At 35.0% G+C, this 14,658-nt stretch overlaps 2 protein-coding genes across 5 annotated transcripts; one reads left to right on the plus strand and one right to left on the minus strand.

The window, feature by feature from the left end:
* Positions 1 to 412: 412 nt before the first annotated feature.
* Positions 413 to 7,902, minus strand: LOC306863336 (dynein axonemal assembly factor 3-like). Of its 3 annotated transcripts, XM_079406604.1 has the most exons (14): positions 7,843 to 7,869; positions 7,605 to 7,669; positions 7,444 to 7,526; positions 7,208 to 7,320; positions 6,999 to 7,092; positions 6,603 to 6,763; positions 6,333 to 6,509; positions 5,647 to 5,769; positions 5,429 to 5,551; positions 4,055 to 4,274; positions 3,801 to 3,915; positions 3,630 to 3,704; positions 3,067 to 3,497; positions 413 to 1,495 (listed from the first exon to the last, which is right to left on the minus strand). In XM_079406604.1, the coding sequence occupies exons 3-13, from the start codon at positions 7,523 to 7,525 to the stop codon at positions 3,359 to 3,361; spliced, it is 1,422 nt and encodes a 473-aa protein (XP_079262730.1). In that variant the 5' UTR covers position 7,526; positions 7,605 to 7,669; positions 7,843 to 7,869; the 3' UTR covers positions 413 to 1,495; positions 3,067 to 3,358. The 3 variants fall into 3 exon arrangements, with proteins under 3 accessions (XP_079262730.1, XP_079262731.1, XP_079262729.1); XM_079406605.1 differs by lacking the exon at positions 7,605 to 7,669 and having other exon boundaries at positions 429 to 1,495; positions 7,843 to 7,902; XM_079406603.1 differs by lacking the exon at positions 413 to 1,495 and having other exon boundaries at positions 2,801 to 3,497; positions 7,605 to 7,845.
* A 486-nt stretch (positions 7,903 to 8,388) lies between these two features.
* LOC306863337 (butyrophilin-like protein 2) lies at positions 8,389 to 14,056 on the plus strand. Of its 2 annotated transcripts, none has more exons than XM_079406606.1 (9): positions 8,389 to 8,446; positions 9,459 to 9,545; positions 9,683 to 10,012; positions 10,502 to 10,837; positions 11,103 to 11,222; positions 11,382 to 11,429; positions 12,368 to 12,418; positions 12,770 to 12,814; positions 12,918 to 14,056. In XM_079406606.1, exons 2-9 carry the CDS (start codon positions 9,509 to 9,511, stop codon positions 13,262 to 13,264), a joined length of 1,314 nt encoding a protein of 437 aa, XP_079262732.1. In that variant the 5' UTR covers positions 8,389 to 8,446; positions 9,459 to 9,508; the 3' UTR covers positions 13,265 to 14,056. The 2 variants fall into 2 exon arrangements, with proteins under 2 accessions (XP_079262732.1, XP_079262733.1); XM_079406607.1 differs by having other exon boundaries at positions 8,391 to 8,446; positions 12,999 to 14,056.
* Positions 14,057 to 14,658: the final 602 nt, after the last annotated feature.

Consider the following 14,658-nt stretch of genomic DNA (forward strand, 5'->3'; position numbering starts at 1 on the left):
TGAAATATATACTTCAAAAAGGTCTTTTTCTGTACTGCTTAACACTGCTTACACTGTATCTTTCACTTGAGTTTAAAACTTACTGAAGAATTTTATTATTATTGTTATTATATTATTATTATTGTCACTATTCTAATGATTAACTTGAACCTGAAAACAGTAGCAATGCAAGCGTTTGTGTAGTGCTGGTATTAGTCTGGAGCGGCAGTGTTTTACCTCATCTGTCTGATGAATGTTGAATCATCCGATCAATCTCTCTTCTCTCCCGGGCCAGTACTGTATTCTGTATCTGCCTGACTCTTTCTCTGATTTTCTTTGGTTATCTGTCCACCGCAGAGCTTTACACGTTCTCTCTTACTCTGGCAATCTGTCATTCCTTGACATTTTGTATATGAATGAAAAGGAAAAGACAACAGGTCACTTTTTTAATTAAAATTGTTCAAGCACACAAGTGTTTGTGGTTTTATTATAATTGTCATGATGTTACTTGGAAAAAAGTCTGCACACTCTCACATGTGAGAGAAAATATACTGGAAAAGGCACCAAGGCAAACTTTTTCAATGCCAAGAGGTGTGTTGGACTTGTATGACATCAAAGTATCGTGAGAGCAATTGGAAAGCATAGCTCTCGCGATACTTTGATATGCCATTTGATCGGTCTGCTCTGCGCAGTGCTGCATTAAAGGGGACCTATTATGCAAAAAAAATCACTTTTATAAGGTGTTTGAACAGTTGTATACTTGTTTCACTTTTTATTCTCCTTTTTTTTGCTGTTATTGCTACAATAAAGTTGTTTACTTTGACTTTATTGTTTGTTCAGCTGTCATTTCGTTTGTCCTTTTTATTTTAATTTAGCCTGTTTGTTGTCGTTATATTTTCCTTTTATTGCTTTAGCAGATTTTGTAGCGTTATCTTCACCTGAGAAATGTCTTGTTTCCATTTGTGTAGACTAATTGTCATTCATGCCCTTTCTTGAATCACCCATCCACTCTTATTTGTGATTTTGTTGATCATTTATTTGTTTAGGTAACTTATTAGCTCATTTAGGAAACACTTCATTAAAATGTATTAAACAAATGCATTAATGCAATGCTTAAAATCATTCATGTATATTCAAGTAGTTAGAAACGATGTAATTTTTATACATTTTGCTTAAAGAGAAATATAGAAAACTATTATTCAAAGACATTCCACCTCAGATAATAGGAGAACAAAGTTTAAGTACAAAAGAGCAAAATAATCTTAAAACAGGACACTTTATTATATTATCTCACAATTCACTGGGCAATTAAAAAAAAAAAAGTGTTCTAAAACCATTTTTGTTGTTGTGAAATGACGACTGGTTTGTCAAACCTGCTTGACCGCAGTCACATTTCACATGACATCAAGTGGAAGTGATCCAAGAAGCCATTTGTGGAAACAGATGGTACATAACTGATCGGTTTTTATCTCTTCAAGTGTATATACTGCTTAACTTAAGTGGAATTTGTTTAATCGTTTCGTTAAAGATGTATCAGTAACTTACTATGGTATTGAGCAACATGTAATTCCATTTGTAATTTGTCACAGGTAAAATTCAAATGGGGCATACATTTAACAATAAGATGTGAGGACATTCATGGAAACATAGTTTAGTTTCTAGGACGGAGGGAAAAAGTGTGTGCTTAAAAACCTTGTACTTGAACAAATGTATCCCTTCCCAGTCTGTGGTATGGTAGTTTGACAGCCAGACACAACATCAGTCACCTTATAAGTACCAGTTATTGTATGATTTTTTCCTATAGGCTTAGTATAATTTATGATTAGAATATATGATTAATCCTTTGAACAACTGTTTTGTTTAAATGCTTTTTGTACTAAATGTTAAATTCTAGTCAAGTCTGGATTTTGTATGAATGTCACTTGTTCATTTTTAATTTAATTTATTAATGAAAGTGTGAATTAGCAGGATTTGCCTCAACTGAGAGAATACTAATTGGTGGAGTGTCTCTTGTATATAACCTGAAGTAACTGCAGACTTCAAACTTAAATGATTAGATTTTTGCTTAGCTTAAAACAATTTAGATTTTTACTGTCTCATTTACATATGTTTTATCCATACTAAAATATTCAATCAATTTCTATCTTATTTATTTGACCTGAACAGATTAAAATTGATTTACTACTCATGTCTAACTTAGGTCAGTAAAACACTCACGCTGTCATAGTATGTTTTCTAGGCTTACAGCGGATTTTCCATCTTATGAGGTCCAGAAGAATTGAAAATGGCTAAAGCAAAAAAAGTTAACTAATGTTTTGACTGTGTTTAACACTGCACATTAAACGCTATTACAAAAATGACACATAATAGGAATATTTGTTGTGGTTGCCTCTTTCTCTTCCCCAGAGTTGTCTCTTGTTTGCCCGTCTGATTTTGTATATTCTGACCCTGGAGATGAAGCTGTTCTGTCGCGTCATCTTGAGCCAGCTATCAGCGCTGCTTCAATGGAGATCAAGTGGACGAGTAAGGCTAATCTGGTCTGCCATTATAAGGATGGACGGGTGACGGGTGACATGGCTATTTAGTGGACGGGTGACCGTGAACACAGACTCTCATTGGAAGATCTACACAATGGAAATGTGTCTTTGACTCTTCGAGATGTCAGGAGAACACAGAAGGGCATCTATATTTGTGAAATCATCCATGGATGGAGATCAGTGAAAGAGTATATTTTTCTTCATATCAGATGTAAGTATTATGCAGATTTTGTTACTTAAGTATAGCACTCTTGTTTGACCAAAACTAAACATGAGATCCACATAAGCCAAAAAACTTCAGTTTTAAATTGTAAAGCATGGTGCAACTGCAAAGTCACAGGTTAGAGTCTTCAAAGCGCACATATAGTTTGCATTGCAAGTTACTTGGGAGAAGTAGGAAGTAGGACACAAACACCAAGGAGGCCAGAAGACGGAGCACAAAGGAGACATTAACGAACAGAGAAAAACTGCCAGATTATGTAATTAAGTTGTAACATGTTTACTGATGTTTACATAGTTTCATCTATTTTAATTGTCATGTTGGAGTCATTTGGAATTGTTCTCAATTTAAGTTGCTGCAGTATTAGTGGTTTCAGCTTTTTGCTAACATAAACCACCTACCTTTACAGAAAATGAGGGAACTACAGTTACCATAAGAATGTTTATCCTTTTAGGGTTTTTTGTTGTTGTTATTTGGTACATTTTATCAGTACTTCCAAGTTGTGCTGAAATGTGCAGACATCTTGTATAAATTTATATACACATAATTTTGTAGTTCATCAAATGCATATGGCTGATGTAGTGCAGAGTACATTTGTAATGTAAGTATCTCAAAATGTCCTTTAGTCTTTTTTCCGTGTGAATATTGCATATACGTCACTGCTCTGGTCGTGCGTTGCTGTGAATCCTGATTCTTCAGCGATCTCCTTCACTCTGTCAGCAAAACCTGACACTTGCTCTTTTGAAAGGTCTAGCAGAAAGCTGAAAAAAAACCCATCATGGATATTTAGTGGAGTTTTGCTTACAAGCTGTGTATAAAAAGGTTATCATGAGCACAAATGTAAGTCATTTAGTGGCAATGTTTGTATTTTTGTCTGTGTGTGATGGACTCACTTTGCTAACTCTATTACCAGAGCAGCATCAGGCGCTGCGATCTCTCTCAGAGAAGAATCCAGCTGATGAACCATACTGAGAAGACAAGACAGAGATTGTGTTATCAGCAGGTATTTTATGTTGTTCACTTGACACACAAACTCAAATGCTCTGTTTATGAAGGGGCTTCACCTGGCTGAACAGAAGATGGTGTTAAACAAGCTCCTGTACTTATTTTTGAGAGGAAGTTTGCTGAGCGAGTCTGGAGACAGAAATGACACTTTCACTCCACTCACGTTCAACAAATCTGCAAAAACACACAGAGACACAAAGCAAATTTATGGGAAACTGTAACTTAAAACAGTTTTGTTTCGGTTTGATTTGTTTGCAACATTTCACTGTCAATAAAATTACATTAACTATATTTTTGCATAATATGATGTTACCATGAGCGTGTGTCTTTTGTTCTGCTGGATGTTGCTCAGGTTCAGTGTGAGTTTGAGAAGCAGGTGCATCCTTCTGTATCTTCTCCTCTGTGATACTGTCTGTGGATTGACAGCAGGAACTTGAAGGATTTGGTTGGTCTTCATTCAGTAAAGAGCTCCCTCTAGTGGAAAGACATTCAAACAATGCCAGGACGTTCACTTCTGAAATGTCCTGAGCCGTCTGAGAGAGAAAGATGGCCAGAGAATGGTAACTCATGATGCAAATGTGATTGTAATACAATATATACAGTGGGGATCGAAAGTTTGGGAACCCCTTGCAGAATCTGTGAAAATGTGGATAATTTTACCAAAATAAGAGAGATCATACAAAATGCATGTTATTTTTTATTTAGTACTGTCCTGAGTAAGATATCTTCCATAAAAGATGTTTACATATAGTCCACAAGACACAAAAATAGCTGAAATTATTAAAATAACCACATTCAAAAGTTTGGGAACCCTTGGTTCTTAATACTGTGTGTGGCTACCTGGATGATCTACGACTGTTTTTTTGTTTTGTGATGGTTGTTCATGAGTCCCTTGAACAGTCCCTGTTCTGAACAGTTAAACTGAGCACTGTTCTTCAGAAAAATCCTCCAGGTCCTGCAGAATCTTCAGTTTTCCAGCATCTTTTGCATATTTTAACCCTTTCCAGCAGTGACTGTATGATTTTGAGATCCACCTTTTCACGCTGAGGATGATTGAGGGACTCAAACACAACAATTAAAAAAGGTTCAAACATTCACTGATGTTCCTGAAGGAAACACGATGCATTAAGAGCCGGGGGTGAAAACTTTGAATTTGAAGATCAAGGTAAATTGTACTTCATTTGTCTTCCAGGAAACATGCAAGTATCTTCTGTCGCGTCAGAAGGGCAGTACTAAATGGAAAAATATGATATTTCAACAAAATAAGAAAAATTTGGACATCTTCATCCTGTTCAAAAGTTCTCACCCCCCGGCTCTTAATGCATCGTGTTTCCTTCAGGAGCATCAGTGAATGTTTGAACCACACACAGTATTAAGAACCAAGGGTTCCCAAACTTTTGAATGTGGTTATTTTAATAATTTCAGCTATTTTTTTGTCTTGTGGACTATATGTAAACATCTTTTATGGAAAATATCTTACTCAGGACAGTACTAAATAAAAAATAACATGCATTTTGTATGATCTCTCTTATTTTGGTACAATTATCCACATTTTCACAGATTCTGCAAGGGGTTCCCAAACTTTCGATCCCCACTGTAATATTCAGTATAAATTAAAAGCTTCAAATGCGGTCTTGAACTTTTCATCTGTGACTTTGAATGTGAGGTAATGAACTAATTCTTTCACCTTCAAATGTTGGTTATTCTGTTTCTTCAGCAGGTTTTTGTTTTCTGTCTCTATGCCAAAGGATAGATACGGACTGGAGACGATGTCGCCCCAATATCCTCTAACAGCAACCCGATCTCCTCTCTGGTACAAACACACAACAGTTGGAGTTGCATGACAGTGTTTCATGGGCCACACAATAACAACAGCTATTATAGTAAAAAAGTCAATCTACTCACATGATTGAACACTCGTGTGGAGAGCAGACTCTGATTGGCTGTTTGGTAGAGGCCCTCCCTCATCTCAAAAGCCACACCGCTTTCCCTCCATTTCACATACTGATGTTTGCCAATGACACCACACTGAGAAAAAAAACAGTAGATTTTGTAGAATAGCAATGAAAAAGGGTTATATTATCATTAAGTAATTTGTTTTTAAATTAAATTAGTTATTAAATTAAATTTAATTAAAAAAAAAAATTGAAAGCTGAACTTAACTGTTAACTAAAATACAATAAATATTATGAATAAAATAATATTTACAATACAGTAAATATTATATAATAACTTTTTTGTTTTCCAGTTTAACTCATATTTTAATATTTAATATTTTAATTATCTAATAAAATGGCAAAAACAACAAAATTGAAACTTTATAATTGAAGTGAAAACTTAAAATATAAAAATGAAAACTAAATTAAAAATAATAGTATATTAAAATAACATACATGGAAATATAGAATGAGTGTCTGCTATTATTAGCTAATACGTAAATTAGGTGCTAGTAATTTCAAAATTGCCTAAACACTTACAATAACTAAATATTACAAATCTATAAGCTTGTATAAGTCTAAAAAGTAAGTTTCATTGCTCTGCTCTGATCGTCAGGAGTAAAGATGCATAATAATGTCAGATGTGGTACATACGTCGCTCTGGTGCAGTTTCATAGTGAGATCCCAGTCGAAACAGCCCAGTCGTGAGTCGTAGCGAGTCCCCAGGTGCTGCCGAACACGGGCGTCCCAGACCTTACGTACACTCGCTGGCACTGACGGAGGCCGCTCCCACAGTTTAAAGATCCGGACCAACTCATCTCTCTCCTTAAACTATGATAAAACAGAAGAGTGGATACTACTGAGCTGAGTTTGATTATGACATGCCGTATAAATGCAAATATATCAGATTCATGTGTGCTGGACCTTCAGAAGACTTGTATCAAGCCAAGGGTGGCTGTGTGAGTCAGAGGACAGAGTGTTTGTGATGGACAGAGAGAGCTGAGCCGCAGCGTGTTTTAACGTCTCTTCCGTCTCTTTGCGAATCTCAGAGTTCCCAAACACCTCCAGAAACACTTCTGTCTTCTCTATAAAAATACAACACAAATAAAACCCAAATCCATGTTACCTGATGCAAACATGCACGCAATACGTGACAATTATAGTGTATACAAAAACTAAAACAGAAGGTTTTTTGTATTTTCTGGAGATTGCATTATTTCCTATATTTCCCTGTGTATAATTTTTTTATTTTGTTCTTGTTGGAAATTATGGGATATAATTTTAAAATAGCAGAAGCAATGTCATATATGAAGTACATACTGTGTCGACTCATGTTCTCAGGGTTCAGAAGTGATAAATAAAGTAGTAATAGCTGTCTGGCAAGCACCTCCATGCTGTTCTCAATCACCCAAACCTACAACAAACCACACATCTCATTATTAATACAGCATGTTCAACACAACTAATTTAGAACACTGTAATGAGTGAATAAACTCAGTTCACATGCTGCATGTAACAGAATCCCTCACATGTAGCGTGTCTGTGTCCATCAGTCCAGTGATGGTCTTGAGGATGTGTCTGGGATCTGCACTGCCCACCAGCAAAACATTCAGCTCTCCATGCGGCCTCGCTCTGTGTGTGTCTGTGAATACACAATCATGAGAATTCAAATATAAACAAACTTTGATGTTTTATAGATATTTGATGGTTTACTATGATTAGTGATTTCTTCTGTTCTTTCTGTGGTTTATTAGTCTGGTTTTACCTGAGTTCAGGAGGTCTCGAGCAGGCCCGAATCCCCACCAGGTCACACCCCCCGCTCCCTCAACAGTCCGACCGGCGCTCATTCTTCACAAATAGTTAGAAATTGTAAATTAGGATAGTGCCTGACTGCGAGTATTAAATAATATTAACCCATTAACTCACGGTTGATATTAGTATCAAGTTTCAGCGGACTGATGTTGACTTCAGTTGGCTAGCAGCTGACTGAACTTACATTTCATAGCAATATAGTAAGTAAGTAAGTAGTGACGTATTGTGTATATATATATATATATATGTATCGATGCTATGCTAGTACAAAAAAAACAAGATTACATTTACAAAGTATGTATGAGCAGAAGTATGTGTAGCCGTATACATAACAGATATGTGTGAAACTCACCTCTCGCTCCTCGTGCCTTATAAACACAAGCTAAAGTTTGGAAAGCGGTTGCTTAGCAACAGGAAGCGCGTGACCATAGATATTCAGCGCGACATCTAGAATATCGTCTCTATGTAGAATACATAGATATATATACATATGTTACAAACAAACTTATTTATAATTTATAATTATTACCAAAAAGATTAGGCCTATTAGTTTAAGTTGCAAAACCTGCTGAACAAGTTTCGACTTTGGTAGGATTCAGAAAAAACGAAGGTCAGCTCAACTTCAAAACAACGCTTTTTATGCATAATGAACTAAATAATAATAATAATAATAAAACTATTTATTTGTTTTGTGTCAACGGGATAATAATGTAGGCTAAGTGTTTTTTTTTTTTACATAAACTTATCTATAAATATTCTATACAATTATGATTGAAAATATCCATCATGTATTATATTTTCTATATTTAATATTCTATGCGTGGTAATGCAAATTTAGCAGAATATTTAAGCGACTGAAAGTGGAACAGCTTTAAGGAAATAAATCTCTGTTGTTCAGTTGTAGTTCAGTTCAGAATCTCACCTGACCAGTTAACGAAGCAGGAACAACAAGGAAGGTAAGGGAAATTATTTATTTAGGAAGTTTACGTGTTTAAAATACAAGTTTGATCGTATGTAAGTTGAATTATAACCACACTATGATTGCGTCTCAAATATAGAGGCACATTACTGGGCTTATAATTGAAAGGTTGCTCTTCTCAGAGTTTAAACATGTCTTTAAATGGACATGCATCTGAAAGCAAAATGCCTCGTTTATTTCTTATTTATTTTATTTTATGTTATAGATAACACTGGATGAATATAGTGTAGTTTTTTCATATTTAATGTAGCAAATCTTTATTTCTTTATTATTATTATTATTATTATTTACAAAGGCCGTGTATTACCAGAAAAGTGCCTTTCATTTTTGTATTTATTATTTCCAAACCAGAGTTTGCCTGCTGTATGTTTCGCCAGTATGGGGGTCAGCCTATTTTAGTTACTTTTATTTTATTTTATTTTATTTTTTTATTATTATTATATTTTAATATAAAAAGGACAAGTTTATAGTAAAGTTTGCATAATAATATATTTTGGTTTTGGAGGTTTTAGACAAAGCAACATCGACATTTGTAATATATTAATTTATTGTTTTATTAGGCTAATGTGACATTTACAAGAATTTATGATTGATCGTTTTTTATTCCTTCACATAATATTTACATCTATTTTAGCCATGCTGAGCAGTTTAGTTTACAATATAGCCTATGAGTTTAGAGTAGGGGTCTCCAAACTAGGTCCCGAAGGGACCTGCAGAGTTTAGCACCAAGCCTAATTAAGCAAACCTGAACCAGCTAATCAAGGTTTTACTAGGCATGCTAGAAACTTCCAGGCAGGTGTTTTGAAGCAAGCTGGAGCTAAACTCTGCAGGACAGCGGCCCTCCAGGACCGAGTTTGGAGACCTCTGATTTAGAGGTTTGAATTCAGTTGATTTATTGCTCATTAACTTAAGGTTGTTAAATAAGGTGAAATAAAAGATGTGAGGACATATTCCTGGACACATTCATATTGTCATAGTTTGTTTTCTAGGCTTTCAGTGGATTTTCCATCAGTGTCTCAGATGTGCAGAAATATTGAAAATGGCTGCAGCTGAAGAAGTCTTAAACACTAGTCAAGGCAGGTCAAAAGGAGAATTATGTATAACTGTAATGCTCCCTGTACATAAAACACAATTACAGTAATGACACATCTAACAGGTATGTTTTTACTTATTTTATTATTAATAATCATTCTTTTTTCTCTCTTCTCTTCAGAGTTGTTTGTTGTTTGCCAGTCTGACATTGTATTTTCCCATCCTGGAGATGATGTTGTTCTGTCGTGTCGTCTTAAGCCAGCTATCAGCGCTGCTTCAATGGAAATTCAGTGGTGGCATAAGGAAGATCCAGTTTTCTATTATAAGGATGGACGGGTGACAGTGAACATAGACTTTGAGGGTCGAGTGAGTCTCTCATTGGAAGATCTACGCAATGGAAATGTGTCTTTGACTCTCAGAGACGTCAGAAGTTCACAGAAGGGCCTCTATATTTGTGAGGTCACCAATGAAGGTCAATCAATACAAGATACTGTTTTTCTTCATATCAGCTGTAAGTATTCAACTAAACATATTTAAAAGATAATCCCCATTAGTCAAAACATCTTCAGTTTGAAGCTGTGGAAAGTTGAAATAGCTCCTCTCAGCTGGCAGAGTGTTGTTCTAGCAAATGATCACAAGCACATGTATTGATCAAATGTATAGTCAGGTCAGTTAGTTTTCCACAATGTACGCAGCTTTACAGAAACATTATGCAGTAATAATATCTTAAACTATTGTAAGATCCTCTTTTAGTCATTAAAAGAAAATAATGGATCGCTTGTTTGAAAAGAGTGATTATTCTAGATTAAGAAGCAAGCTAGAAAAGAGCAGAAATGACAGTCAAATATAAAACTGTGCCATATTTCAAAGTTTGCCTTTTGACAAGACGTTCCACCCTAGATCTACCAGTAAATCAAAAATGAAAGTGATAATGAATTCTCCACAATGTTAAAAGTTATTATGAATGTTACTCATGTTTTTGATAATAAATGTTTTTCAGCTATAGACTTCAGTCTTGTGGTTCCTTCTGATACGTTATCTGCTGACCCTGGATCAGACGTCATCTTACCTGTTCATCTCTCACCTGAAACCAGTGCTGTGTCCATGGACATCAGATGGTTTAAAGGGACAGAGCTCATTTATCAGTATAATAACGGGCAGGAGATGACAAATAATGATTTCGAGAACCGAGCGAGTTTGTCCATCCAGGAGCTGGAGAGAGGAAATCTTGCTCTGACTTTGAGAAATGTTCAACCGTCAGTTTCAGGAGTCTATACATGCAAAGTTTTTCATGATGGATGTCAGAAGAGAGGAGTCGTTCACTTGCAAGTGAAAGGTAAGGTATTGATTAAACTTACTGCAGCTGCAGGTTCTCTTCTACAGCTTATTTCTGTACAGTATATTCATGCATGGTATGAACTACTGCACAGTCATACAGGTGTCCTGATTAAAATATTGTAGTGACTAGCAGGTGTACATTGCTTAAGATCTTTTTATATTTACATGTATGGCAATCATGTATCATTGTATTTAGCATAATTATTTTTTGTCCTTTAAATACATCTCCATTGAAGACTGATACTGTATTTGGTTGATTTTAGAGTTTGAGAGAGTGAACCATCTCCTCAGTGTCCTAAAGCAAGCACATGAAGACATTACACAACAAAGAGAAAAACTAAACGAAACCATAAAGTTGCTTGAAGCAACACTCAACCATGATGGTAAGTCTGAGAGACTTAAATATCTTTAAATTCTTATATAAAAAAATAAAGTAAATACAGAGATTTGCATGACCAAGTTCTTCATGGGAATGTATACATTTTTGATTGTGATGGATTATGACAACTTTTATTAATTATGTTATTTCATTTTCATTTTAGATCGGTCATTTAGGCATATAAATAGTATGGAAGGAATACCCCCATTCAGTAAGACTTTAAATTTACCACTTTAAATGCTGTTAAGTGTGTGTGTGTGTGTGTGTGTGTGTGTGCATGTTTATGTGGTTTATGAGGACACATATTTGTATAATGACATGGGTATGACAGAGGTATTACAATATGAAGGTGGTTTATGAGGACACTGCCTATGTCCCCGTAATTCAAAAGGCTTAAAAAACATACTAAATGGTGTTTTTTTGAAAATCTAAAAATGCACAAAGTCTCCCGTGAGGGCTAAGTTTAGGTGTAGGGTTGGTGTAGGGCAATAGCACACACAGTTTGTTCAGTATAAAAACCATTACGCCTATGGAGAGTCCCCATAAACCACAAAAACCAACGTGTGTGTGTGTGTGTTGTGTGTGTGTGTTGTGTGTGTGTGTGTGTTGTGTGTGTGTGTTGTGTGTGTGTGTGTGTGTGTGTGTGTGTGTGTGTGTTGTTTTTGTGTTGTGTGTGTGTGTGTGTGTACGTTTTTCTATCCTGACCTGAATACACACCAACTCAAGGAGACTTGTGTCCCCATGGGGAAACAAGCTTATAAAACATATCTAATGTTATAATCTATAAATTTAATTTTAAAAGTTTATCAAGACATTCTTTACATGTTAGATTGAAAAAGCCTTGTTTGAAAGTTTTGAAAAATGTAAAACTATGAAAAAAGACTTTGACTTTTGAAATGCAAGTCAGTAAATTCCTCTTCATGTCATTACATTGCAATGGACTGGCCAATTAAATTCAAACTTATAAATTTAAGGAAAGCATTTCATTCAAATCTAATTTTGCACAACCCTGCAGTTAACACCATATCACTGTAACTGTAATGAAACTTTCTGTCTTTGATTGGATTGAGGTTTAACTAATTACTTCATTTTTATGTGGGATTGACATTAAATGACATGATTTTCACAATATCTTGTCATTTCCTGCAGTGCAAGATCAAAGCAAACAGGAAAGATGTGACACAGAAGACAGGAGAGCAGGTAGATACTTGCTGTATGCTTCTGGTGGGGAATATTTTATATCACACAGTATCTTGAAGTGCCAAATGTTGGCTTTTAGGTTCTAAAGCTTATCATAGATTGTATTTTCAGAATTACAGTATAAATATAATTTATCTACTGACACTGTAAGAGATACCTCCACAATAATGAAAAGACATTTGTCGGTTAGTCTGAAGGATTCTGAGAAACAAGAAAAGAGGACTTTTAGCTCCCCCCAGATTATTACTAGCATATAAACAAAAAAAATACACTAGAAAATTATATAAAATTACAGAACGAGGTTTAGAGATTTCCTCTGACCTGCATTGTTTAACTTCTTTTCATTTTAAGGTTCTACATGCACCAGTAGAAGTATGGAAGGAATTTCCCCACTCAGTAAGATACCACTTTAACTCCTTAATAGACACTTGCATGTGTGATTTATTTAGTTCAGAGTTATGCATGGCCAGTTTCTTTGCTTGTATGTCAATAACCGCAGTGGAAGGAGAGTGTGGCAGTCTAAGAACAGTTCAACCTAGAGAAGAGAGTACTGCCACTGAGCAAGAGTTATCATCCCCAGATCAAGTTCTGCAAAGACTAAGATCAGAAGTGGTAAGTTTAACAGAAAGAGCCCAAGAGAGTCCTGAAGCAACAATGCAAAGCACTCAAGAAAGGAGACAAGAGACTGTTGCTGTAGAGCAAGAGAGATCTTCCCCAGCTGTACAACCACAGGTACAGGAAAGAGAAGAAACATCGCTATCACATTCAGCACAAACACTCGAGGGGCCAGAGGGCAGTGGGCAAAGGAGACGAGAAAAAAGAGAGAGAAAATGCCAAATTTTGTAGTTAAATATACTCTTAATTACTACAGGTTTGTTGTGATTAAGCATTTGTATAGAGTAGATATATTTTGTAACAGTCACAGTTTTTCCTACATTTTCGATGTGTTATGGAGTGATCAGGAATCATTCTCATATTTCTGAAATCTAAAAATAAAGTTGATCCAAGTGATTTTAGCCATGTTGCTAACTTAAATCATGTGCCTTTAGAGAAGATAATGTGTTTCTGGTTAGTTTTGTTTTCTGATTTGGGGTTTGATAACATTTTAGGATTTATAAAGATTTTTTTTTGTGCACCAGTACAATCATTATAAAGTTAGGCTACTTTTCTCACTATACTGAGTTGGTGAGATAATTGGATTTTTCTTAGTAGGAGCAACTACTACCTCAAGTATGTGAATTTACACGCACCGATGCTCTCTGTAATAGAATCACTCACATGTAGCGTGTCTGTGTCCGTCAGTCCAGTGATGTGTCTGGGAAACCCACCAGCAAAATATTCAGCTCTCCATGTGGCCTGTCTATAGGCTGTAGTTTATAAAATATTATAATATAAAAACAAATGTATGTAAGCTTTCTATATTGACAACGTTGAACAACAATAAATTGCTGGACTTAAATTAGTATTCAGTAAAATCTAAGGTCAGCTCCAATCTCCAAGTCTTTTTATTTTCTGAGTTGTTTCTGACAAAGTGTTGTTTACTAAGTGAACTCGATCTAAAACATTCTTATCCTATGTGTGTCAATGGAATTGCAATGTAAAAGTTTTTTTTTTTAATAAACTCTCATGTATAAATGTAAACATGACAGACTTTTTTTCCAAAACAACTTACAGTGCTTTTAAGTTTTAGATTTATTTCAATGTTTATTTCACTGTTTCATGGAAAATAGATATATATATTCTCAAATTAAACACGAGTATCATATAAGCAGCATTGGGCAAACTTACTTTTAAAAGTAATGCATTACAATATTGTGTTACTCCTTAAAAAAAGGAACTAATTACATAACTTTTTTTTTTTTTTTACTTTTTATGGGAAGTAATGCTTTATTTTTTATTTGTTTGTTTATTTGTGTTTTTGCGTTACTTTGAAAATCTGGGCTGGCTGGCTTGCTTATTTGTTTTAAATATAAAAAGTTTTTTTTTGACAAATGTAAAAGCACTTTCACACCAAAAAGTGAAATGAGTAAGCCTCAAGCTGAAGGAAATGTAAATTAATGTCTCTAAAGGACACAGGAGAAGAAAGTTCAACGCAATTTTTTATTGCTCTTCAGCAACAAACAAAAAAAGAAAGAAAGAAAGAAACAAATGTTGTGCTAATCTAAAGTAATTTTTGCTTATTAATATGGTTGAATTGGATCATCGAAGATCAGCAGCAAAGACATGGTTTAATAAAATAG

The sequence above is a fragment of the Barbus barbus genome, assembly GCF_936440315.1.
Source record: "Barbus barbus genome assembly, chromosome: 44".
NCBI lineage: Eukaryota > Metazoa > Chordata > Actinopteri > Cypriniformes > Cyprinidae > Barbus > Barbus barbus.